Source organism: Pongo pygmaeus, chromosome 1 (genome assembly GCF_028885625.2).
Source record: "Pongo pygmaeus isolate AG05252 chromosome 1, NHGRI_mPonPyg2-v2.0_pri, whole genome shotgun sequence".
Classification (NCBI taxonomy): Eukaryota; Metazoa; Chordata; class Mammalia; order Primates; family Hominidae; genus Pongo; species Pongo pygmaeus.
The window spans coordinates 144678569-144706311 of NC_072373.2; the positions used below are offsets into that span (position 1 = coordinate 144678569).

At 38.2% G+C, this 27743-nt stretch overlaps 1 protein-coding gene across 21 annotated transcripts in view; it reads left to right on the plus strand.

Moving 5' to 3' along the window:
- DDAH1 (dimethylarginine dimethylaminohydrolase 1) overlaps positions 1 to 27743 on the plus strand; it is a 266616-nt gene that overhangs the window by 161974 nt on the left and 76899 nt on the right. The window contains exons 1-2 of one of the 21 annotated variants that reach the window (XM_063653404.1): positions 18582 to 18719; positions 26440 to 26578. The exons of 19 other annotated variants lie outside the window; for them this stretch is intronic. Coding sequence is in view for 1 of the 2 variants with exons in the window: in XM_063653396.1 (XP_063509466.1) it covers positions 18717 to 18719 (3 nt within the window). In the remaining variant the exon portion in view is untranslated. Of the gene's footprint in view, positions 1 to 18569; positions 18720 to 26439; positions 26579 to 27743 lie in introns of those variants that run through there. One more of the 21 variants, XM_063653396.1, reaches the window with a different exon arrangement.

Consider the following 27743-nt stretch of genomic DNA (forward strand, 5'->3'; position numbering starts at 1 on the left):
AATTTATCTTTCACAAGGATTAAAAGCCATTTCTCTTAATCTGCTCAGCCTGCCATAACAAAATGCCATAGATTGGGTGGCTTAAACAACAGAAATTTTTATTTTCTCATAGGTCTGGAGGCTGGACGTCTTGAGATTAGGGTGGCAGCATGGTTGGATTCTCTCTTCCTAGCTTTCAGACAGCTGCCTTCTTGCTGCGCGCTCATATGGCCTTTCCTTGCTTTGTGCACATAGACAGAGAGAACAAGCAAGCCCTTTGGAGTCTCTTCACTAATCTCATCATGAGGGCCCCACCCTCGTTACCTCATCTAACCTTAATTATCTCCCAAAGACCCTATTTCTAAATATCACCACACTGGGGTTAGGGCATCAACATTTTAGGGGGACTCAATTCAGTCCATAGCACCACTCAGTGGCAAAAGGATCTTTTCAACAATTGTTGCTGGAACAATAGGATGTCCATAAGAAAAAAGTGAATCTAGGCACAGACCTTATACCTTTCATAAGTATGAATGCAAAATGGATCATACACCAAAACGTAAAATGCAAAACTATAAAATTTCTTGAAGAAAACAGGATAAAATGTAGGTGGCCTTGGGTTTGGCAATAAATTTTTATATACAACACCAAAAGTATGATTTATGACAGAAAAATTTTATAATCTACACTTTATTAAAATTAAAAACTTCTGCTCTATGAAAGAAACTGTTAAATTAATAAAAGACAAGCCACAGGCTGGGAGAAAATATTTGCAAAACACATATCTGATAAAGGACTTGTATCCAAAATATACGAAGAACTCTTAAAACTCAGCAATAAGAAAACAAGCTAATTAAAAAGTAGGAAAAAGGCCTGAACAGACTCTTCACCAAAGAAGATATGCAGATGGAAAAAAAGTTGAAAAGATGCTTAACATAATTTTTTGTTAAGGAGTTGCAAATTAAAATGAGATATCATTGCCCACCTATTCAAATGGCTAAAATTAAAAAAAACTGGAAATCGCTTGGCAAGCATACGGAACAATAGGTACTCTTTTTATTGCTAGTAAGAACAGCCATTTTGGTAGTTTCTTTCAAAGCTAAACATGATCTTACCATACAATCCAGCAATCATGCTCCTAAGTATTTACCCAAATGCATTGAAAAAGCATGTCCACACAAAAACCTGCATGTGAATGTTTATAGCAGCTTTATTCATAATCACCAAAAAGTGAAAGTAACCAAGATGTCCTTCTATATGTGAATGGATAAACAAACTGTGGTACATGCATGTAAAGGAATATTTTTCATCATAAGAAATGAGTAATCTTTAAAAGACACAGATGAATCTTAAATGCATATTGCTAAGTGAAAGCAGCCAATCCAAAAAGGCTGCTTACTGTATGATTCCAATTATATGACATCTAGAAAAGACAAAACTTTAGCAATAGTGAAAAGATCAGGGGCTCAGGGAGAGAGAAAGAGGATTAAACAGGTAAAGCACAGGGGATTTTGTGGGCAGCAAAACTATTCTGTATGATACTATAATTACAGATATGTAATTTGTCAAAACCCATTAACTCCACAGCACAAAGAATAAACCTCAATGTATGCAAACTTTAAAAAAAAATCATTCAGGAGGTTGGGAGTCCCAGAATGGAAAGCAGAATATGATAAAACCAATCTAACTGTGTTACAATGTGTGAAGCAACCTCAGTGAAGGGGGTGGGGGAGAAAGCTGCTGACCTCAGTAACTTTGGAAATGAGTGGAATCTGTAAGATTAAAAACAAAAGATACAACACAAAAAGAATGTACAGTATTCTCATTGATAAAGTTATTTCTTTTGTGATATGGTTTGGATCTGTGTCCCCATTCAAGTCTCATGTTGAATTATAATCCCCAATGTTGGAGGTGGGGCCTGATGGGAGGTGATTGGATCATGGGGTCAATTTTCCCATGAATGGTTTAGCACCATCTCCTTGGTGCTGTCCTCACAATAGTGAGTGAGTTCTCACAAGATATGGTTGTTTAAAAGTGTGTAGCACCTCCCCCTCCCTCTCTTTTGCTCCCTTTCTCTTGTCAAGCACCTGTTCCTGCTTCACCTTCTGCCACGATTGGAAGCTTCCCAAGGCCTCCCTAGAAGCAGATGCTACTGTGCTTTCTGTACAGCCTGCAGAACCCTGAGCCAATTAAACCTCTTTTCTTTATAAATTACCCAGTCTCAGATATTTCTTTATAGCAATGTGGGAATGGCCTAACACAGAAAATCAGTACTGAGGAGTGGGACATTGCTATAAAGACACCTGAAAATGTGGAATTAGGTAACAGGCAGAGGTTGGAAGAGTGTGGAAGGCTGAGAAGAAGACAGGAAGATAAGGGAAAGTTTGGAACTTCTTAGAGACTGGTTAAATGGCTGTGACCAAAATGCTGACAGTGATATGCACAGTGAAGTCCAGGCTACCAAGGTCTCAGATGGAAATGAGCTTATTGGGAACTGGAGTAAAGGTCACTTTTGTTATACCTTAGCAAAGACCTTGGCTGCATTGTGTCCATGCCCTAGGGATCTATGGAAGTTTGAACTTTAGAGTGATGACCTAGGGTATCTATCTGGAAGAAGAAATTTCTAAGCAGTAAAGTGCTCCAGATGTGCCCTGGGTGCTTCTAACAGCCTATGCTCATATGCAGGAGCAAATAAATGACTTAAAGCTGGAACTTATATTTAAAAGGGAAGCAGAGTGTAAGAGTTTGGAAAATTTGCAACCTGGCCATGTGGCTGCTGAGCAACCACTTGCTAGAGAAATTTGCATAACTAAAAATAAGGCAAGTGCTGTAGCCAAGACAGTGAGGAAAAGTCCTCAAAGGCGTTTCAGAGACCTTCATGGCAGCCCCTCCCATCACAGGCCCTGAGGCCTAGGAGGGAAGAATGGTTTCCTGGGACAGGCCCAGGGAGTGTGCTGCCCTGCACAGCCTCAGGACACTGCTCCCTGCATCCCAGTCGAACCCCAGCTCTAGCCACAGCTCAGAAGAGCCCAGGTCGAACCCCAGCTCAGACCACAGCTCCAGAGGGTTGATAGTTTGCAACCTTGATAAAATGTGATGAAAATGGCACTTCACCCCTGTGATTCTCTCCAAAAAATGATAAACCCAGACTAATCGTTATTAAAAAAAAATCAGGGAAATGCAACTTGAGGGACATTCTACAAAAATAAAATAAAATAAAATCTGATCAGCTCTCCTGAAAACTCTCAAGGTCTTAAAAAATAAGTCTGAAAAATTGTTATAGCCAAGAGAAGCCTAGGGAGGCATGAGGACTCAAATGCAATGTTGTATCCTAGATGGGATCCCAATACAGGAAAAGGACATTAGGTGAACCAATATATGGTAACAAATGTATCATACTAATGTAAGAAGGCAATAATAGGGGAAAGCATTTGCAGGTCCATATAGGAACTTTTTGTACTAGTTTCACAATTTTTCTTTAAATCTAAAACTGTCCCAAAGAGGAAGTTTATTTTTAAAATACGTTACCCAGACTTTCTTTTTTATTTTTTTAAGATGGAGTTTCGCTCTTGTCGTCCAGGCTGGAATGCAATGGTGCAATCTTGGCTCACTGCAACCTCTGTCTCCCGGTTTCAAGTGATTCTCCTGTCTCAGCCTCCCGAATAGCTGGGGTTACAGGCGCATGCCACTGTGCCTGGCTAATTTTTTGTGTTTTTAGTAGAGACAGGGCTTCATCATATTGGTCAGGCTGGTCTCGAACTCCTGACCTCAGGTGATCTGCCCACCTCGGCCTCCCAAAGTGCTGCGATTACAGACGTGAGCCACCACTTCTGGCCACATTGCCCAAACTTTCTTATTGCTGCTGTTTGAAGGAGCACTTCATCGCACAATTCCAGGAGACACCATTCATATAATGGTCTCTCCTGGAGTTGTTCAAGGCTGTATCACTTTTACAATTTTAATGGCTTTTTCCTAGGAAAAGCAATCACATCTGTCATGCATCAACTTGTTTTTCCTGTAAAACTTAGCATAAATTGATTACAGATCCTACTTAACTGATTTGTCCAGCTAGAAAAGGCTGGGCAGAACCAGTCTTTTATAGGCAAAGGCATGGAAGGCTGTTTCTCTCTTGTAATGCAGACATCAGCCCAACTACGATATGAGCAGAGGGCATAGAGGGAGCCAAGTTGGAGAGATATGACTGGCTTCTCCTGTCCTGACCTATAACCTGTACTCCACTCCTTTATCCACCACTAACATTGATTATGGGATAGGACCCATAGCATGGCAAGGTAGCGTTCCTGTTGCACCAGGAACCAATTCAAATGGACGGGAAAGCAGGGATATGGATACTGTGTTAAAAGGAGAAGTGACAGCATTCCTGAACACTGAAAAGGACATTTCCAACATCCGAAGAGATGCTACATTTTCCAGCTTGCTAGAGAGAAAGGCTGAAAGATAAAAACTTTTGTTGACTTCCTCTGCAAACGAGCATTTAACTGAAAAATGTAAATGAAATTTTAAATACTGATGAAATGTGATGCCTTCTCCTGGTATTTGGTCCATAAATTACGTTGCACCAGAGTTTAGATCATAAAGTTCGCCCATTTCAGACCAAATTAATGGTCTTTTACTTTCTGTTCCTATAAATTATAAACCCCAGATGTGTCAAATTATGTAATAAACAAATAAAAAGAAATTTGTTTTTTAAGGAATTTCATAAATTTATTGTTTTACCGAGTTTTATTGGTCTCATTTTAGTGGGACAAAAAACAAATTAACCTTTCATGTTTTCACTTGTTACACTGTAGAGAGACCCTGAATTGTTGGGACGAAAAAGGGAAATGCTTTTCTTGGACCAATTTTTTGATTGGTCCACTTGCTGAGATAAGCCTCCTGCTGATTCAAATGTATGTTTTTCTGTTTGGTCTTGGATCTTATCTGCCTGCAGCAGCACCAAGCTTAATAACAAATGAGGTTCAAAAAGATGAAGCAGCTATTTCAGCCTCTTATCCTAATGTTTTCAAAGAGCTCTGTAGATTTGGTCATTATGCCCATCCTAATCAAACTGTCTGAAAGCTTATCTTCTGCCACCATTTCCTATAGACTCTCCGCAAAGCAACTATGATTTGTAATCCTTAGTAGAATGGTATGTGGTATGTAAATATATGTAATAATTATATTTCTAAAACAGTCTTTAAGACCATCTTTTAAAGGATCTCAGCTTGACAATGAACTGCCTATTTTTAGTTTTCAAATCAGGGTATTTTTCAATTATCTTGCAGTTGATTTTCTAAATTCACTCTTCAATTCATGAGAGAAATGACTTTTATAGGGCAAATAAATACATACTATTTGGGCATTAGAGAGGACAGAGATTATTCTTTTTGTATTGAATAATTTTGCAGGAAGCTGCTGCTGATTACAAGGAGAGTTATATGTATTAAGATTGATAAAGAGAAATATTTTTCAGGCTTTTAGATTTCCCTAGAAGGAGATAGGATTTACATTCCAACTTTGATTTTCTTCAAAGGGATCCTATTTGCTTAAGTTCTCAGAAAATATGACTGGACTTCTCAGTCGACTGAGCTGTAAGAGTGGTGAAGAACCTGCCCTCAGGAAGGGACCTGTCAACATTTAGAGGGCGTGGGGGTGGTGATATTGGGGATGGAGACTGGCATGATGGAAGGGATGAGGCCTAGAACACAAGCATATCGAACCCACTTGCCTCTCTGTGAATGGGGCTCTTGCACACAGCCGGGCCTGGCTTCCCTCCCCGCTGTTCCCACTCGCCCAGCACAGTATACTGATCCAGCCCTTCCAGGAGGTGTGTGTCCTTCACCAGCGCCAACTCCTGGCGGCACGCTGTGCTCCACAGAGCCTTCCAGCCCAACCAGCTTGGCTGTTGGGGTCTCAGATTTCATCTCAAGGTGCCAGCAGAGTCCCTTCACTAAAATAATATTTTTCCACCTGATAATTTGATCATTTTACAGTTGGTGGGTTTCATCCACGAAAAATGGTCTTCTAAACAGTAAAATCTAATGTCGTCTTCATGATGTTATATGTAGGACCACTACCCGGTAAAAGCCACTGAGAGAACCTTGGTTAGAAAAACACTAGTTCATCCAGGTGCAGTAGTGGCTCATGCTTGTAATCCCACCTGTTTGGGAGGCCAATGCAGACAGATTGCTTGAGCCTGGGAGTTTGAGACCAGCCTGGGCAACGTGGCGAAACCCCGTCTCTACAAAAAAAAAACCAAAAATTAGCTGGATGTAGTGGTGTGCACCTGCAGTCACAGCTACTCAAAAGACTGAGATGAGAGGATTGCTTGAGCCCACGGGGCAAAGGTTACAGTGAGCCATGATCATGTAGCTACACTCCAGCCTGGGCAACAGAGCAAGCCCCTGTTTCAAAAAAAGAAAAAAAGAAAAGAAAGCACCAGTTCGGTTGTCTGATCTACTCCAGGTCTGACCACACTATTCTAAATTGTTTCTTCTTTTCCAGAAACTAGAGACAACTGTTTTTAAAATAAATATCTTTGGGAATATTATGAACTTTATGAACATTTCCCTGCAGATAATCAAACTAGTCAAATACTGTTTGTAGGCTGAGCATGGTGGCTCATGCCTGTAATCCCAAAACTTTGGGAGGCCAAGGTGGCTGGATCACCTGAGGTCAGAAGTTTGAGACCAGCCTGGCCAACACATTGAAACCCTGTCTCTACTAAAAATACAAAATTTAGCCAGTGTCATGGTGGATGCCTGTGGTCCCAGCTACTCAGGAGGCTGAGGCAGGAGAATCACTTGAACCTGGGAGTGAGACTCCGTCTCAAAAAAAACCCAAAAAAACAAAAACCAAATACTATATATAGAAGGAAACCAAAATCACAGTCACACGAAGACTGTGATAAGACTTTGTTAGAGTGAAAGATTCAAAAAATTTATATTCTTTTTTCATACCTCAAAGTAAATTACATGCAAATATGTCCTAACATAAGCAAACTCAAAACTAAAAGTATGAACATCAGTATTAATAAATTAAGGGGTTATTTTATTTGCTTTTCTTTCTTTAATATTATTTGCTTTTCTAAAGCTTTCATGATACAATTTGTATAAGTAGATAATTCCTATGGTGGGATTCAGGAAGAATTTGATTCATTTTAAAATGTAGCTGACATATACTTTTTTAATTATTGAAAAGTATACATTCAGAATAGTGTTTTAAAACAACTGAAAAGTTTAAAGAAAATAAAATGAATACCTGTATACTTATTACACAGATTTAAAAAATCAAAATTTAGAAGGCATCTGTGAACCTCTCCTCAATCACAATCCTCCCCACAGAGGTAACTACTCGTCTGAATTTTATGTCAGCCTATTCCCTTGTTTTTCTTCATAATTTCATTACTTGTCTATTTCCCCCCCAAATAATATAGTGTTTCATTTTTTCTGTTTTTGAACTTTGCATAAATAGGATCACACTTTATATGTTTTTGTGTGACTTCTTTTACTTAACATTACTGTATGATGTATTTCAGTGTATGAATATATTCAATTTTTTCTGCTGATTTATATTTGGATTGTTTCTTGCTGTTAATATTATGAGCAACCCTGCAATTAATAAACTGAAATATATCTCCTAGGTTACACGTGCTAGAAATTCTCTCAGATATCTAGGAGTAGAGCTGGCTTGTAAAGTGTACAAGATTTTAAGCTATAGTAAGTACTGCTGAAATAGTTTTCAAGCATTTATGTTCTCACAGGCAACGGGTAAAAGTGCCGCTTGGCCAGGCGCAGTGGTTCACACCTGTAATCCCAACACTTTGGGAGGCTGAGGTGGGTGGATCACGAGGTCAGGAGTTTGAGACCATTCTGGCCAACATAGTGAAACCCTGTCTCTACTAAAACTACAAAAAATTAGCCGGGTGTGGTGTCAGGCGCCTGTAATCCTAGCTACTCAGGAGGCTGAGGCAGGAGAATCACGTGAACTTGGGAGGCAGAGATTGCAGTGAGCTGAGATGGCACCATTGCACTCCAGCCTGGGTGACAGTGCGAGACTCCATCTCAAAAAAAAAAGTGCCCCTTGTACCACATTCTCTCCAACACTTGAAATATTTGATTTTCGTTAAAGTCACAGGGGCCTTCCAAATTTTGATTTTAAAATTTTCCTTCTATTTTTTAAAAAACAAAACCGTTGTGGTTTTCATTTTTCTTTCCCTGATTACCAATGAGCTTGGGTATCTTTTCATATGTTTATGGGCCATTTGTGTTTTTGTTCATTCATCAAATGTTGTTTGAGTACATCCCATGTGCCAGGCAGTCTTTGAGTCTCTCCTCCACTTTCAAAGAACAATAAAATAGAAGGAATAACCCAGAAACAACTCCACACATATATACAGGGCCATAACTCACGACAAAGAGAGCATTGTAGGTTAGTGGGTAAAGGAGAATCTCTCTCCTCCATTTCTTAGAAAGTGGAGGAGAAACACTGTACCTGTCGATCAATTGCCCATTTTTCTATTGAGTTGTTTCTCTTTTTCAGAGGAATTCTTTATATGTTCTGGAAACATCCTTTGTTGATTGTATGTGTTGCAAAGATGGTCTCCAAGTTTGTGGCTTGCCTTTTTACTCTGTGGTACTTTTTGATGATGAACCAGAGCTCTTAATTTTAATGTGGTCAGATCCTTTCCTTATACTGTCTTCTAAAAGCTTTAGCATTTTGCCTTTCATGTTTAAGACCTTACTTCCATTTGGAATGTGTTCTTATATATTGTGTGAGGATGGGATCCAATTTCCTTCTTTTTCTTGTTACCCACACCCTATATGGAGAGCTAACTCTCCTGGCACCATTATTGAATGGTCTGTCCTTTTCCTGCTGATCTACAATGCTCTCTTTGTTGTGAGCTATAGCCCTATATATGTGTGGATCTGTTTCTGGGTTCTAATCCTTCTATTTTATTGTTCTATTTGTCTCTCTCTATGCCAGTTCTACCGTACCACTGTATTAATTACTCATCACAAGAAGAAAAGGATAACAATTATTTTGAAAGTTAAATGTACAGTGCCTGACCTGATACATGTTAAGCATACAATAAATGTCATCTGTTATTATTTTAGTAGGGAACACATTTTCATATGTTGTTTTAAACAATATCTAAAATCTGTAGAGAATTAGTCAACATTCAATAGATATAACCACTTCTGTTTTTGCATTTGATATGAGTTACTGTAGCTACCCAAAGACTTAAGAAATCCATATATTCAGTTACTGTTTTTGTCTTCTTCTGAAGTATGTTGGAAAAGATGAAAGATGAACTCTGTAATTTCTTTACTCATCCTCACTCTGCAGTCTCTTAGAAAGGTTAAATGAAGGAGGCTTGACTTTGATTGTTTTTCGGATTTGAATTTTGGAAAAGAAAATGATGCTGGAAGAATAAAGCAGCATATTTAGGAAAGATTTTCAGTGATAAATATCTGGAGTATCCTGTTTTCTATACCTTGCTTCTATGCCATATTTAACTTATTATAAACCACCTGAGGATCTTTGTTAAATAAACCCATTTATTTGATGAAGGAGAAGGAAGTCCCACATTTTAACTGTTACTGAAAGAAATGTTCTTTGTCCTGTTGGTCTTGGACTTCCACAAAATACTTGATTCCAGATGTTAAATTGTTTTTTCAGAAGCCTTGTTAAAGGGCCAGAGCATTAGATTTTTGAAGGCATTTCCAAACCCCAGCTGATTATCACAACACACAGGAATCCAAACTTTCAAAGCTTAGCTTTGGCTCTGAAGTGTATCAGCAGCTGCAAAAAATATGTGCTAAGGCACAGGTTCGTAGGACTGGGATCCAGTGTCCTTAAATGGTAAAACTTTAAGTAAATTTCCTTTACTTTCCACTTATCATAGATGCAGTTCAGTTGTTTAAAGTGCACTAAATTTCCTTGATTCCATCAAAAGTAGTAAGAACTTGATAATGGTAATAGTCACGTAGCAGCCTGGTGTGTAGGTATTCACAGTAATGGATTTATTTTACGTTTTTCTCTGGCTATCTATTTCTAGAATAAATTAACAAAGTAACCCTTCCTCAAAAAAATTTATTTTTTGAGAGAAGGTCTTGCTCTGTCACCCAGGCTGGAGTACAGTGGCACGATCACAGCTCACTGATACCTCGACCTGCTAGGCTCAATCAATCCTCCCACCTCAGTCTCCCAAGTAGATGGGTCTAAAGGCGTGGACCACCATGGCCAGCTAATGTTTTAGTTTTCTGTAGAGACAAGGTCTTGCCATGTTACTCAGGCTGGTCTCAAACTCCTGGGCTCAAGCGATGTGCCTGTCTTGGCCTCTGTAAGTGCTGGGGTTACAGGTGCTAGCCACTGTGCCTGGCCCTCAAAATATTTTATACATGCCATTTGCACTGTTCTTTAGACCAGTTCTCATCATTCTCTAGGGAACTACCTTGATGCTTTTCCAAGGATGAGGGGTACAAATGTCCTCTCAACAGATGCCTTCAACATGATGAAGCCAAAAAGAGGTGGGATTAGGGGGAAATAAAGGGGAAGTTTTGGGCCATGCTACGCTGATTGGTAGTAAAGAAGAGGGGAAGATGTTCTCAGTGAAAGAAATAACCAAGCAAAGGCTTGGAGCCAGTAATGACCAAGAGACTTCAGTCACAGGAAGATCGTCTTGCCTTGAGTGAAGGGGTCATTGTGGTTTGCCATGAGGGAGTAGCTAGAAGAGGCAAATGAACAATTGTTAGAAGACCCTGAAAGATGAAATTCAGTGTGTTCCAACAGTAGACTGATTATTTCTGTGTTCATTTGTGTCACTTAACAAATAGCGTTAGAGCGTCTAGCATGATGTAGTAGACTCCGACTCAAGAAATTCCTGTAGTCACATGGAGTTGAATTATAAAGACAGTTTATAGTAAACAAGAGACTATCGCAGGCCTTAAAACAAAACCTTTCACATGTTTTAAGTTAATTTTTAAAAAAAATATTCTTTTCTCTGCCATTGGCACTATGTGTGGAATTTGGTACATGTAGGAATTTTAAAAATCAGTCCAATGCCTCTCTTAAATTCCACAAGTACATTCTGTATCAGTGGGATAATTTAGATGGAAGTTCTAATGATATCAGTGGAGAAAATTCCTGCAGGCCTTGGTAGATTAGAGGTTCTGCTTTTATTCCTTTCTATACCCTCTTCCAGCTATTGATTGACCTCCACAGTGCTGAGGCTGAGGTGTCGGCTGACCTTTCTCTGGTTTCTCAAGATTCCTCTCTTTCAGAGCAGAAGCCAGCATGACCAGAATACTTCTAAGGAATCTGCAGCAGCAGCAGTCCCTATAGGGAGCCTCAGAATCATAGTGAAACACAGCGTTTACCTTCAAATGGCTCAGCAGTTGCCATCATGGCAGCTATCAGGAACTGCAGATGTCTCTTTCACAGTCTTTATATTTAGGACCCAATAGAATTAATTGTCTGTTGTCCTGATCTGTATCTAGACAGATGTATACAAGACAGCCATTTTGCTAAGAGCTGGGGAGTCTAGAAATGAAAGACACAGTCCCTGCCCCCAGATGAGCTCATGTAGTTTGGTGTAGAAGACAGAAGGACAGCACAGCGTGGTAGTGAACACAGCATCAGTCCCCTCATCAGGGTCAAAATTTACTTTGTCAAGCAAGTGAGCATCCTACTTAAGGCAGGCCTGTTACCTTTCTAATTGTTTCTCTAGTTATGTGAATTCCTGTGTTTGACCTACTTGACCTTAACACTTGTCGTTTGTTTTTTAAATATTACTCTAAGCTACTTACTGCAATTGTTCCAAATGTTTAATTTATTAATTCCAGGCAATTCATAACAATTTATTGCTATTTCTTAGACTCCTGCCTCACTGTCAACTGTTATTGGTCTGTTTCATGGATGACAGTGGTTAAATGTTTTCATATGCACTGCAGTGTTTTTTGTGATGCTGTGATAACTTGTGGGCTAGACTAAGATGGCTGGTCTGGATCCCTGCCAAGACACTCAGTCAGTGGACCTGTGAAGAATATGCTTGGGTAGAGTTGGGTCTCAAGATATCATCTCAGCACCATGGATGAACAATGCTATCTACAACAGCCTACGACCTCTATGATGGTTGACTCTACCCTTTTATACTGTCTCCCTCCCTCTTTCCCACACCTGCCATCAGAATGCCTGCTTCTTATAGGTTCATATTCCACCAGAAGCAAGGGGATATTTCTCATTGGCTTGTATGCTTTGGCATTCTAGCAGGGAAGCAAAGAATTATTTATGAGACAAACTTAAGTAAAATTGAGAATCAAAATATTCTTAGGACTAGGTCAAGCCAACTACTACGAAGTCATCTTTAAAAATTTATTCAAATTATGTGTTTTAAACTCAATTATACTCAGTACCTGAACCCCAGAATATTCAATGTTAATCTCATTTCCTTTTTTTTTTTTGTTTGTTTTTTGAGGCGGAGCTTCGCTCTTATTGCAGGCTGGAGTACAATGGTGCCATCTCGGCTCACCACAACCTCCACCTCCCAGGTTCAAGTGATTCTTCTGCCTCAGCCTCCCGAATAGCTGGGATTACAGGCATGTGCCACCATGCCCAGCTAATTTTGTATTTTTAGTAGAGATGGGGTTTCTTCATGTTGGTCAGGCTGGTCTCAAACTCCTGAACTCAGGTGATCCACCCACCTCAGCCTCCCAAAGTGATGGCATTACAGGCATGAGCCACCATGCCTGGCCTCATTTCGTTTTTCTCAAAAAGAGATAAACATTATTACATTTTAAGGAAATTTCTGTAAATCTATTTTTTTCCCCTTGAGAAAAGGTCTCACTCTGTTGCTAAAGCTGGAGTATAGGGGCATGATCACAGCTCACTGCAGTCTCCACCTCCCGGGCTCAGGCGATTATCCCACCTCGGCCTCCCGTGTTGCTGAGACTACAGGTGCTTGCCAGTGTGCCTGGCTAATTTTTGTATTTTTTGTAGAGATGGGGTTGTGCCATGTTGCCCAGGCTGGTCTTGAACTCCTGGGCTCAAGTGATCCTCCTGCCTCAGCCTCCCAAAGTGCTGGGATTACAGGCCTGAGCCACTGTGCTCAGCTAATCTATAATTTCATAATCTCTGTTGATATATACATAAGGAGAATTGTTATGATTACAATTGGCTTTGGATCTTCCCAATTAACTTGCAGTCCAACAACTCAAGTAGGGCTGAGGACTAGTATAGCAATGAGTTATGACTGATAACTTAAGATTTGACAAAAACTTTAGCATAGGTGCTTCACAATTGATTTTTAACTAATATGTACAATTTCTTATAAATAAAGTTGAAAACTTATATATGCATTACAAATAATGCTGAAACACCATGAAATGCTATTATAGAGGTGAATGCAACCTGCTTTGGGAGCACAGAAGAAGTAAATCCCTGCTGTGGAAGTCAGGTAGCCCTTCACCAAAGAGGCAATGTTGAAGCCGGTCTAGAGCAACAAGCAGGAGATCCAGGTGGAAAAAGGTAAAGGACGTTTTAGGCAGTATGTGAAAAAGCATAGAAGTGTGACATAGAATCTCCACAGACCAGTAGGAAGTTTGATGTGACTAGAACTTAAAGTAACAGGAGAAAAATTGGGAAGTTAGACTGTGAATGTCAGGTTGAGATGATTACACTTTGTCCTGTATTGTCATTTAAGGGAAAATAATGAAGGTGTTTATTTGGGCAGTGACATGATCAGATCTTTCTCTTTGGGAATATCTCTGCTGTGGATTAGCAGTTCAAGACACTAGACTCAAGAAAACCACGTAGGGGTTCCTGCAGTAGTTCACACCAGAAATGTGGAAAGTCTAGACCAGGGGTGTCCAATCTTTTGGCTTCCCTGGGCCATATTGGAAGAAGAAAAATTGTCTTGGGCCACACATATAATGCACCAAGACTAACAGTAGCTGGTAAGCTAAAAAAATCATCAAAAAAATCTCATAATGTTTTAAGAAAGTTTATGAATTTGTGTTCGTCTGCATTCAAAGCCATCCTGGGCTGCATGTGGCATGCAGATTGTGGGTTGGACAAGTTTGGTCTAGACTATCAGTTACTGTGGAAATGGAAAGGAGGGGTGAAGTTGGAAGGTCTTTAAGAGTGAAGACTGTTACCCCCATGAGGGCAGGAACCATGTGTGTTCTATTCAGCTTTGACCCATAAAGCTCTCTACTCCTCTGCTCCAAGTGACAAGGCCCCTTTCTGGCAAGATCCCCATTATATTCGTCTTACTACTTGGATTTTAGCATCCAATGTAACAACCCCATTCATTGCCTCTGGTGCTATTGGATACATATAATTGTCAAGAGTGAAGTAAGTTAAAAAAAATAGGCTAAATTTCTTCACTCATTTGTGCTTTTCCATATGCTGTTTTGTTCTATATGACCATCTAGGTTATGCTGGAAGAACAGCTGTATTTTTAGTGGATGTGTATAACTTGCCCCATTTCAGAAAGTAAGCTAACACTGTGACATACTTTTTAGCAGTTTTAAAAATGAAATGGATTCAAATGTACAGGTATGAAAAGATTTCCAAGAAGTACTTTTTTTGTAAAGTAAGTTGTAGAACAATATGTGATAATATATTAAAAAGGGAAAACATGTAAATCAAAATGATATACTTTTATTATTCATTTAATCATGGAAATGCTCCACAAAACAATATGAAAAGGAGTACTTCAAATTGATAAACATGGTTACCTCTGGTGGAGCAGAGAATTGTTCAGTTAATCCTGAATATTTTACCACAAAAAGATAAAAAAAAAAAAAAAGAGGGAGAAGGAGAAAAAGGTAAGGGGAAAGATGAGGAAGAAGAAGTAAAGCAGACAAAAGCACAGTTCTTTCAAGGCAGAACGTTTCTTGCTCTATGCTTACGTTTGTGAAGGGCAAAGGAAACTAGGAAGTATATCTTTGTTCACCACTGAGAAACAAGGATTTGGTTTCATGGATTATTTTTATTATAGCTGCTGAACTTGTGAGTGATAAAGTAGTGCAATGTGTCTAATACTCAATTTTAAACTAGAATATCCATTTGTAAACCCGGGCCTGCACTTGATTTGAATACCTATGAACGCAAGCCAACAATTTAAAATTCCACATGCGTGGTCTTCCAGTTCTAAAGCAGGAGAAATAATACTTGCCCCTAAAAAGGATGTTGAGGAGACAAATGACAGATGTAACCAAAAGAGCCGAGCTCTTTTGAAATTTATATAAATATAAGCTAGGATGTCCTGGTATATATAATCTTTACATATATGCATAAACTTAGAGACACGGGGTATCTGTTACATAATGTTTACCAATTTTAAATGCACAAATTATTGTTTAGGGTAATGTTTCATAACCCTTGGGTCAATATTACCAAAAACCAACAATCAGTTCTTTCAGTTTGGGATTTCAAAAAGCCTCCTTTCAGATTTAAATTGAATAGGAAACCATTATTTTTCGTGCTTAAAAACACGGTGGTGTCCCCTTAGAAACCTCCAATTAGTAGCAGCCATTGTCTAATTAGGTGAAAATAATAATCTATCGATTGTTATAAAAGCAAGATATAATAATTCAAGTGTGTTTCCAGATGCCAGTGAATTGCTGGAAAGCTGCAAATTTAACTTTCCGCTCTGATAGAGTTTTAAAAGAGGTCAGGGTACATTTTACCATAGTGTCTAGCAATGTGAGTTTATTCAGACCTTTTGGCAGACATTCCTGCACACTCAAGCTAAATCAATGAATCATCCATTGTTGGCCAGCTCCGCTCTCAGTTGCTAAGAGATTTTTTCAAGCATACTGAGGCTTTATTCTACATGGTCTGTAAAAAGGGCAAACTATATTAAATTTAAAAATGTCTCATCTTTCCTAAATTATTAATTAAAACTTTACCCAGAACTTTAATACTGGGGCAATGGGAAAGTCTGTGTGCAGCTGGAGGCCTTTCTACTTGGGAAAATACGTGAGAAAACTTCCTGCTCATAACTTCAGAAATATGTGTGTGGAGGAAATGGAAACATTTAAAAAGTGGACACATGAAAAACAAAAACTCAAGGAGGAAGGTCTAAACTCTCTTAAAGAAATATAATGTGTTTTTGTTCTTATATATTTCAAATAAAAGAGGTTTCCTTTAAATTTTATTAAATATACTCTAATTTTCCTTGTTTCTCTTTGAGTCATAAAGACCCTTGTAATTTAGCATTTTATTTTAAAGCTTTAATATAATAGTTTTTTAATATAAAAATTTAAAACTACCATGAAATAAAGGAATGTAATTTTTTCAGCTTGCCCTTTATGAATGTTTATAGTATATTCTGTTCTCTATATGTAATAACAGTGCTTCGTATACTCAAAAACTAAAGGAGTAGATTTTTACGTGTTCTCACCACAAATAAATGATCAGTATACGAGGTAAGCCATATGCCTGATTCAGCCATTCCACAATGTATACATATTTCAAAGCATAATGCTGTATGCCATAAACATACACAATTTTTGTTAATTAAAAAATTAATTTTTTAAAAACATATATTATGTTCTATATGTATCCTTCTTGACTATTTCAAGTTTTAAAACATAATAGTTGCTTCATTTCTTTTCTCTTTGGACTTGATGATTTCACATTATAGAGAATCTCATAATTTATCATAGAGGTTACTATTTCATTTTGCTGAGAGGACGGGGATAATTTGGACTACAAATTTAAAAAGAGAAAGAAACCAAGTATAATGTATTTTAAAAAAATATTTTTAAGTTTATTGGATCCAGATGTATTGATGAGGAAAGCTTCACTTCTGCATTTCTTAGTTTCTCAAGATAAAATTCTATTTCATAACTCTCTATGAGGACTGTATCAAATATTCTAAAAGGAGCTTTTGAGATAGAACGTGGCTTTTGGAATTGGACAGGCCTGGTTTCTCCATGTTCTAGACAGTGTGGCCTTGAACAAATTACTCCTCATCTTTGGGCTCCAACTTTCACGTTTATAAAGTAAACATAATAATGCACACCACCATGGGTGGTTATGGAATTCAAATGAGGAAACATGGTAGGTAGTCCTGGCACATAGTGGGTCCTGGATAAACGTCAGTTCTTAGCTTCTTTAAAACTGTTGGAAGCTAATATCCGTGTGCTCTTAAATACAACCAAACCTCTTTAAGTTGGCAACATAAGTGTTTGGTTTTACTTCTAATTTCAAAAGAAATGTATTCGAGTGAGTGGCTGAGAGCATTCATTACATGAGGGCAGCTTGGAATAAGAGAACGGGATAGTCTTGCACCTTGGCCTTCTTTCTTGCAGAGAAACAAAACATTTGTGATTCTTGAGTTCTTGTCTCCCCTCTCTGTCTGAGGCTCTCTCTTTTTCATAGAGGACTCCACCTTCTCTCAAGACTTGTATTCCAACATGCTATCTCCAGTTTACTATTCACTGCTATAAAGTAGGGCTTTTTTTTTTTTTAGGGCATTTTTTAGATCCAGCCAAGGACCAAGTCTTTCCCAGCCAAATGCGGAGCAGGGAATGGACCATACCTTGGTACCACCCCTGCTCCTGTTGATCCAGAACATGACTTTTTAAGACTTTAAGCTTACAGAAAAAATAAGGTGTGACCTCCATTTACATGCTTAAGCGTCCTGACACCTGTGTTTATTTAAAGGAACCATCTCCGTGTCTGTACTCACAACCTGATGATGCACGCCGTCTATAGAACTACATACAGTGTTTTTTACAGGAAGTTTTTTAATAGCAGGGAAAAACAAGATCTTTTCCTCAGATACTTGGCTGTTTCCCTCTGTAATCTTAGGTATATTTTAAACCCTATTTCTTTTAGGTAATATTTGTTATATTAGATGTTGGAGGCTAATATCAGCTAATAAATAGACCCATGTGGCCTATTTATTGAATTAAACTGAAGAGAATTGCTAGCGTGTCTGCTGTTAGGATGCAGTAGTATGAAGTGGCAGCTACATAAAACTGATTACTCTGGTGGCCTCTACATGAAAGGAGAAGGAGGCCTCGTACAACTCAACAGTGATATCAGCAAAATAACATGTCTGTCCTTGTCAAGAGAGAAAACAGGGTTGAAAATGACAGAATGAAGATGTAATACTCAAGCTTTCTAGGGTGGATTGTAGAGTCTGGCAAAAATGAAGCAAAACAAAACCCGAAGGAAAGAAGTTTAGATTTAATGCCTAAAGAAACGGCATTCCCTCACAGAAAGTCCACATGAACTGACTTAAGTTGCAGTGATGGGTCAGTGAGAACAGTACATATATAGCAACTCCTGTGGCCTTCTGTTAGAGCTTCACGTTGCAATTGTAATTTTTATATAACTCAACTTGAGAAAGAGAGAGAAAGACAGAGAATTTCCCTCACTTTCTGAATCATGGCTCAGAAGTGTGTTATAAAACACCAAGAACGGAAAAGCTATTACGTGGAATATAAAGAAATACTTGAGTCTACAATATCATTGAACTCTTGGATTCAGTTTCAGCAGACATGCTCTGTATTCCCACAAGAGTCTGGAAAATGAACTCCTATTTTTTTTTCTGTCTGGAGCTGCAGTTAGTGTTATTATTTGCTCCATGGCTCAATCCGGGTCAGACTGTTCTTCAGTAACACAGGTGGATGTTAAAACAGGGAATCTGTTGAAAAGATTGCGGAGGAACTGCTTCCCAAAAGCAGTTCTGGATGGCAATTTGATGGCAGTCAGCTATGGTAAGGACAAATGAAGCTTAGCAGTACCTTCTAGAATGTGGTCTTTCAGGCTTTGTCAACTGCAATCTTACAGGCAGAAGTTTCATGTATAATGGGTCAATATGAACTGGTGGCATCTTCTGAGAAGTGGATTCTAGAAATGGAGGTCATTAAATGCTCAATACTTGCGAATTGTAATGTTGATCTGCATTTTTCTGTTTAGCTTTATTTGTGAAATATAATATGTAGTTCTTAAAGAAAAATTCCATAAGCCTTTTTTTCTTTCATATGGGCTTAAAAATATTTTAGAAACTTGTTAAAAACTAGTTATAGAAATATTCATTATCCTACTAAAAGTGGCAGGAGGAATATAGTTACGATTTAAGATATAGAAATCGTTTTGTACTAATGTGTTTTATTGTCAGCAATTACATTGTTAAAATGTAACAAGTAAATTTTGCCAAGAGTACAATAAGTATCCATTTGTAAGTAAGCACACAGGGAAAACAATATTTTAAATGTTCTACCCATTGAATTATTTTTCTAGTAAACAACTTGACATAAAATAGACTGAAACATCCATTTATTTTAACAACTATGTTAAATTACAGATTAATGGTCCAAAATAAAATTTGAACTGATTTAATACATAATTCAGTTTTGGGGGAAAATAGATCTTTCTCCAACTGAGAATAGACTATATATTTTTTCTTTTGTGAATAACTTATTTTACCCTTAATAAGTTTAGGACTTGCCTGAACCACAGCCAGCCTTAAGAATCCTTTGTTCAGAAATGTTCAGCATTATATTGACTAAGGAGCAACTTGGGGGTTGAAAAATAGATCACTATTTCAGTTTCTGACTTTAGACTGTTTTTAAAGTAAAGTGCTGAGAGTTCCAATTGAAAAATTGCAAATGCTCCAGGACACTGTGCCTGGAAATAGGATTCCTGAAAAGTAGAGCCTAGGGATGTTTAGGCAACCCTTACAGAAACAAGCCTTCAAGTACATTTTAAGTACAATGTGTCTCACACGTTTTGAATGATTCTTTTCAGATTTTTTTTTTTTGGATATAACTATTCTGTTTTACTTTACATACATATATATACATACACATATATGTATATGTAGATATGTGTACGTGCGTGTGTGTGCGCATATATATACACATATATATTCACATATATGTATTCATATATATATATATGTATATGTATATATGTGGTAAATCTAGGAGTTTACATATCCAAGGGAAAATGTCCCTCAAACTTGCGATTGTTACTCACCAGATGAAACATTAGCGGTCCCTAAGGGACAGTCCCAGTCCACAGCCAATACACACAGATCCCTTCTTATCACTTGGAACAGACACTCCTCCATGGGTACATACCCAGCATTCTTAAGAAAACAGGTATCTGTTGAGGTTAAACTAATATTTTTGGAGCAAAAAATGAGAATTGTCAGAAGATTTTTATTTTTTTGAGACGGAGTCTCGCTGTGTCACCCAGGCTGGAGTGCAGTGGCGCTATCTCGGCTCACTGCAAGCTCCGCCTCCCAGGTTCACGCCATTCTCCTGCCTCAGCCTCCCGAGTAGCTGGGACTACAGGTGCCCACCACCGTGCCTGGCTAATTTTTTGTATTTTTAGTAGAAACGGGGTTTCATCATGTTGGCCAGGATCGTCTCGATCTCCTGACCTCGTGATCCACTGCCTCGGCCTCCCAAAGTGCTGGGATTACAGGTGTGAGCCACCGCGTCCAGCCAGAAGATTTTTATTAATTGTGTTTTCTAGAAGTGTAATCTTAGTTCAGCTATATTTACCAGAAAAATATACAAAGCACTTTTATATCTTAGTATTTGTAACTGAAATTATACATTTCTGAAGAAAATATTAAATCTGAGATAAAAACAGCATGGTAAATTAATTTGTACTGAAAATATTTTTGAAAATATTTTGTCTATAAAAATAGTTTGACAAGTAGCCTTATTTGCTATAGTTGAAAGACTCTGCCTGAAGAAAAGCATTCACACTTAGACCCTGGCTAGAAGAAAGAAATTGGAGGCAGATTTTTAAAAAGACTGTGCTTTCAGGTCTGGGCACAGTGGCTCACACCTGTAATCCCAGCACTTTCAGAGGCCAAGGCAGGAGGATCACTGAAGCTAAGAGTTCAAGATAAGCCTGGGCTACATAGTGAGACCCTGTCTCTATCAAAAAAAAAAAAAACACAAAAAACAATTAAAAGTATTAGCTGGGAGTGGTGAGACCTATAGTCTTAGCCATTTGAGGGGCTGAGGCAGGAGGATTGCTTGAGCCCAAGAGTTTGAGGCTGTAGTGAGCTGTGATTGCAGCATTGCACTCTAGCCTGGGTGACATAGCAAGACCCTGTCTCTAAAAAAATTAATTAAAGTAAAATAAAATACATTGCCTTCAGAACACATTAAAAAGGAACAAGATGCAAAATAGTTTTGAAAATGTTTTCTTTCAAGTAAGATAGTAATTGTGCTTCTTTTTAAAACAAAATTACGTATAACTGAAAATCTAATTCTACAGTTCAATAATAGGAATTTTAAAAGAGCTCAAAGGCTGCTTCTTAGTCAGGTGCAGTGGCTCATGCCTATAATCCCAGCACTTTGGGAGGCCAAGGTGGGTGGATCACTTGAGTGCAGGAGTTTGAGACCAGCCTGGACAACGTGGTGAAACCCCATCTCTACAAAAAAATTGTTAAAAATTAGCTGGGCATGGTAGTGTGCACCTGTAGTCCCAGCTACTTGGGAGGCTGAGATGGGAGGATTGCTTGGGCCCAGGAGATCAAGGTGACAGTGAACCTTGGTCATGCAACTGTACTCCAGCACAGGCAATAGAGTGAAACCTTCTCACAAAAAAAAAAAAAAAAAGAAAAGAAAAAGAAAAAAGAAAAGCTGCGTCTCTTAAAATCCAAGGTAAAATTATATTTCATCCTCATTACAACTCTTTTTCCTAAAAGTAAATATAAACCATGCTATTCTGTATGTGCTATTTGGACTATCTTTATCTGATGTATTTGGTCATTCTCTACTGCTCCAAGGAAGTGAATAAATCCAGGTAAAAAGAAGATACCAATAATGAAAGATTTCACTTTTCATGAATGTTTTCATAGTAGGCCCTCTTCATTTTAGAACTGTAACCTGTTGGAAGAAAGGATCGATTCCTGTAATTTTATTGCTAGACTGTTTGAAGGCAGTGTATTGTGAAAGCTACATTTGAGCAGCGCCAAGATCACCTTTTAATGATGAGAGATAGTGTTAGTCTGCTGTACTCAAAAGTGTTTACTCTTTAGCCCAATGTTCTGGTATTACATAAAGCTTTAGAAACCCTGGACATTTGCCTACAATGTCTTTGAAGAAGGCAGTCACACTGTGGGCATGGATCATATCTCTCTGCTTACATTTTTATGGTTTTCATTTATGTACCATTGTACTGCAGAAGGGATAGAAGGCAGCTTGGAAGGATATATATAATAAAGGTAGAACCAATCAAAAGATGGATATAGGAATAAGATAAAATGATTACCATTAGGTGGCCAGGAACACAATATATGATCTACACACTGTTACAGATGGGTCACAAATTCCACTGAAAGCTTTCTAACCACCAGCATAAAGAAGTGAATCTGGTAGGTATTTTAGTCTATGAGGGCCTAAAGATACAGGCAGGTCAGATTCTGAGAAGTGAAAATGTGATTACTGCTAAGCTCAGAGAAAAATTTCTTCCTGGGGATCCCATGTGGACAGTGTGTAATGATATAAATAGCATCATCTACCACATTTTTACCAGTAGGTACAGTTCAGTTAATTCAATATTATAGAAAGTAAACTCTCTAATTAGACGTACATTTTAGAATTTCTGCAAGAGTAGGCCAGGCACAGTGGCTCACGTCGTAATCCCAGCACATTGGGAAGCCCAGATAGGCAGATCACCTGAGATCAGGAAGTCAAGACCAGCTTGGCCAACATGGCAAAACCCTGTCTCTACTAAAAATACAAAAAACAACAAAAAAACAGCTGGGCATGGTGGCACACACCTGTAATCCCAGCTACTTGGGAGATTGTGGCAGGAGAATTGCTGGAACTCAGGAGCTGGAGGTTGCAGTGAGTCGAGATTGCACCACTGTACTTCCAGCCTGGGCAACAGATTGAGACTCCATCTCAAAAAAAAAGAAAAGAAAAGAATTTCTGCAAGAGTAGACTATGTGTCCTTCAGGCAGTCCTCCCTGATTGTTTTTGATAAATAATGCCAGTGAGCTCAAGATTTTTTTGCTGAACAATTGGCTGGGATGCAGCAAAACAAGGCCAAGATTCTCCAAAGAAAAAAATATTTGAGTCCACTTGGGCATTTCAAGAACAAAATTACAATAGATTTCGTTTTAAAGATCATGGTTGGCTTTATTGCAATTCTAGAATCAGGCAACATTTTATGCCATAAAATACAATAAATTTGCCAGTGAGTTGAACAGAACGGGTTGGTTTTATAGACAGAAAGGGCTAAGGAAAGCAAAAATGAAGAACAAAAAACAGATTGATTATTTCAAAGTTACTTTCCTTGAAAGGCAGGGACAGGGAGGCAGAAAAATAGAAAGATTGGTTAGCATCAGGTTACTTTTGAGGATTAAAACAGAGGGAATTAATATCCTACTGATTGAAGATTGAAATTGGCCTATTTGGGAAATTGGCTGCTATCTCTCTCTCCTGCTTTCTTGGCATGTTATATAACAACTTAGTTTCAGTTTGCTGTTATGGAACTTCAGCATGGATAACTCCATTTTGATTTTTAGTCAAATCTGTTGGGGCCTAATGCAGGGGCTGTGGGGCCTAGTGCAGAAGCTTAGTCCAAAACAATGGCCTCCTATATTTTTTATTTAACAATTTTCCCCTTTCAGTCATGCTTTCACCTGGGTGAGTGCATGACCAAAACTAAGGGCATTAGTGCTACTCTTATCATCATGTTGGGTTTCTGGTCTCTACAAGTCATTCATAGGTTATGGTGTACTCATCATCATGCATTTCTTTGAGTTTTTGTCATTCCAGCAGAAAAGAGACGCTTTGGTGTTTGATGAATGGCTGTGTGCAACCTTTAAAACTTTCTGAGAGGATATAGTGTACCAGAGAAAGTACTATTATGAGTATCAAAAGGATAATGCCAGGAGTTTGGAGTATGCTCCTTTATCTAGGATCCCCATAAACTAAACCAACTGAAATTAAATAGATCAAAGAATGAGCCAGGCCGGATACTCATTATATCTATGGGTAACAAGAAGTATTAGCCATTGCACAGATTTCTCCCTATTCAGTTAGTCAGTAGCAATTCTATCATATAGCATTCCAGGAATGGGTTAAATTAAAGCAGACAGTACTAACTCTATAAAAGAGATCACTAGTACAATTTGAACAAACAGTTCCATTAGGGATGTTGCTGAAGTTACCCACTAGATGGACTAAAGGATCTCAGGTTTTTTAAAGATTCAGATTTGACAGAACAAATTCAACATGCTGTCAGATTACTCACAAAAACTAAGGATTGTGAAACTTTAACCATAGCCTTATTCTGCCAAGTGAAAGAAGTAGGCATAAGCAAGGAAAAATTAAGAGGGGTAAGAATATCATAAGAAGTCTTCGTCTGATGGCCTTGGGAAAAGCTGTCCACGGCATGCAGTTAGCAAATTCTTATCCTGGTTTGCAGTTTGAATGTCCCTGGTTGTGGCGTTAGATATTCTGGTGAACTCTCTGTATGGCACACACATCACACATGAGACTTGTCCCTTGAAATTTATATCAAGTTGTCCAGCTTAGCACTTTTGCTCTTAGTTGAAGAGTTGAAGCTAGATACTGGAGGTAGTACACTAAAAGAATACAGGATCCAGTCCAGTCTAGGGAAAAAGTGAACAAGGCTACAATCTACTAAAAGGTGTACTATAGTTTTTCTTTTGCAACATAATTTTTCTGTCTATAATCACCCCCATTTCTACCAAAGATAATCGGAGTAAGACTAATTTGTTTGCAAAATAAGTTTCGTCTCATTAAACTTCTCCTGATTATTTTATATATAAGTACAGCAAGAATAACCACACAGTTCTTTTTAAATTTGATTTGCTGGAAATTTTGACAAAGAATCTCAGATTAGACTTTTAAAAACCTCTCATCACTAGGAAGCCAAACAAAGGCTGACATCAGACTTCGTCTATGGTTATCTAGTGTCTTATGGTTCCTAGGCCTGCCAGGAAGTGACAGCTTTTTACTCACTCACTGTAATGCTGTGTGTAAGTCCATTTTGTGTTGCTATAAAGGAATATGTGAGACTGGGTAATTTATGGAAAAAAAAAAAAAGAGGTTTATTTGGCTTACAGCTCTGCAGGCTGTATAAAAAGCATGGCACCAGCATCTCCTCAATTTCCGGTGAGGGCCTCAGAAAGCTTTTACTTATGGTAGGAGGCTAGGGGAGTCAGTAGAGTCACATAGCGAGAGAGGCCTCCCACCAGGCCCCACCTTCAACACTGGGGATCAGATTTCAGCGTGAGATTTAGAGGGGATAAACATCCAAACTGTATCACACTGGGAATCCTTGAAGCGAGGCATTCTATTAATTCTCAAATATTACATTTCAGTCAAAGCCTTGGTAATTAAACCAGTGTTTCCAATTGTATTGTGTAATACAGAGAGCAAATTCTTATTGAGCTTGTGAAAATAATCATATTAAGGAGAAAGATGGAATGTTTCAATTTTTGTTTATAAAAGTATACTCTACCAAACTGTTGTGAGCTGGAGGTAGCTTTAAAAAATCGTTTTCTTCAATCTGGAAAATAAAACATTAAGAGAACCAGCAATGTTTTAAATAAAAAAGCAATAAAAACCCATACTTTTTCCTTATCAGTTTTCCAGTCTAATGTAATTAATTCTTGCTCTGTTTGATCTTAGTTGATAGTTTCACTAATCTACCAGTTTCTTTCTTAGAGTTCTACAAATTCTTACCCAATCCAGTGCTATCTCAAAGTTATCACAAACCTGTACTTGTCAGAATTTTTTCCATTCTTTCCATGAACTTCTTTGAAGATTATGGTTCTTGCAAAAAGCTTTCAGAACGGCATCAGAATAAAGCAATTAACTGAGGACAATAAGACTTAAAATAGCCATCATTGAAAACCTGATGAGAGTCCGTAATGATGCAGCTGACAAAGAAATTGTGTTATTTCTGTGGCATACAACATTTTAACATAATAACCAAAATTATGATTGATTTCTAGAAATTTAATGCAATTTGAAAAAACTTTTTTTTGTTTGTTTGTTTTAAGACAGGGTCTCACACTGTCACCCAGCCTGGAGTGTAGTGATGTGATCAGGGCTCACTGCAGCCTCTGCCTCCTGGGCTCAGGCGATCCTCCCACCTCTCAGCCTCCCAAGTAGCTAGGACTACACCTGTGTGCCACCATGCCTGGCTACTCTTTGTATTTCTTGTAGCAATAGGGTTTTACCATGTTGCCCAGGGTGGTGTTGAACTCCCGGACTCAAGCAAGCTGCCCACTTCAGCCTCCCAAAGTGCAGGAATTGCAGGTGTGAGCCACCACACCTGGCCTGAATAAATATTTTAATATCATATCTATACAAAGGTAAGGAAAAGACAGTTAAACGTTATTTCTTATTGACAATATTTCCTATATAATTTAACATATCAAATAAACCTAATTGGTTTAATATCTCTCTTTTGGACTTCCAGGTGGCTGTGGTTTGGATGTTTGTCCCCCAAATCTCATGTTGAAATTTGATCCCCAATGCTGGAGGTGGGGCTTAATGGGAGGTGTTTGGGTCATGGAGATGGATCCCTCATGAATGGCTTGATGTCTTCTTTGCGATGAGTGAGTTTCCATTCTATTAGTTCCTGTGAGAGCTGGTTGTTTATTTATTTTTTTTTTTATTTTTTTTTTCTTTTATTATTATTATTATTATTATTATTATACTTTAGGTTTTATGGTACATGTGCGCAATGTGCAGGTAAGTTACATATGTATACATGTGCCATGCTGGTGCGCTGCACCCACCAAATCGTCATCTAGCATTAGGTATATAAAAGAGCCTGTCACCTCCCCACTCCTCTCTTGCTCCCTCTATGGCCATGTGATCTCTGTACTGTGACTCCCTTTTGCTTTCTGCCAGAAGTGGAAGCTTCCTGAGGCTTTTGTCAGATGCCCAGTCTTCCAGCCAGCAAAACTGTGAGTCAAGTAAACCTCTTTTCTTCATAAATTATCCAGCCTTAGGTATTCCTTTATAGCAACTCTAAAGGGACTAAGACAAGGAGACTTAGAATTTCATTTTGGGAAGTTTGTCAAAAAAATTCAAACACTTGATCAAAAAATAGGATCACATTTTTGATGAAGTGTTTGAATATAATACTTATTTAGCCACAGTGATAATTAAAATACTTCAAAAGAAGTTACATAGCTGTAGAAAATCTCAACTCTTATAATAAAGAGGAGACTCAGTTTTCCTAAGTAATTAATGACCTAAGAAAGAAAACATGAAGCACAGAAATTATTTTGACAAAACACAGAATCTTTCTTTTCTAGGCCACATACCTAAAAAGTCTCACAATTTTTTAGTAAGAAAAGATCAGTACACATCAAGAAAACCTTGTTTTAAAATTTTAAAAATAAAGCTTAATTTTTAGAAAAACCTAAAAACAATTCTTTTTTAATTTTAGCCAACTTGATCACACTCAAAATTCCTTTCATAAGATTCATCGTCCATAAATCTTCTAAAACTTGCAAAGACCTCCTGCAGCTTGCTCAAACCTTCAGTTTTGTCCCATGCATTCCATGCATTCTTCTTTTTCCTTTTTTTTTTTTTTTTGAGATGGAGTCTCACTCTTGTTGCCTAGGCTGGAGTGCAATGGTGCAATCTCAGCTCACCGCAATCTCTGCCTCCCGGGTTCAAGCGATTCTCCTCCTTCAGCCTTCTGAGTAGCTGGGATTAGGCATGCACCACCATGCCCAGCTAATTTTGTATTTTTAGTAGAGACAGGGT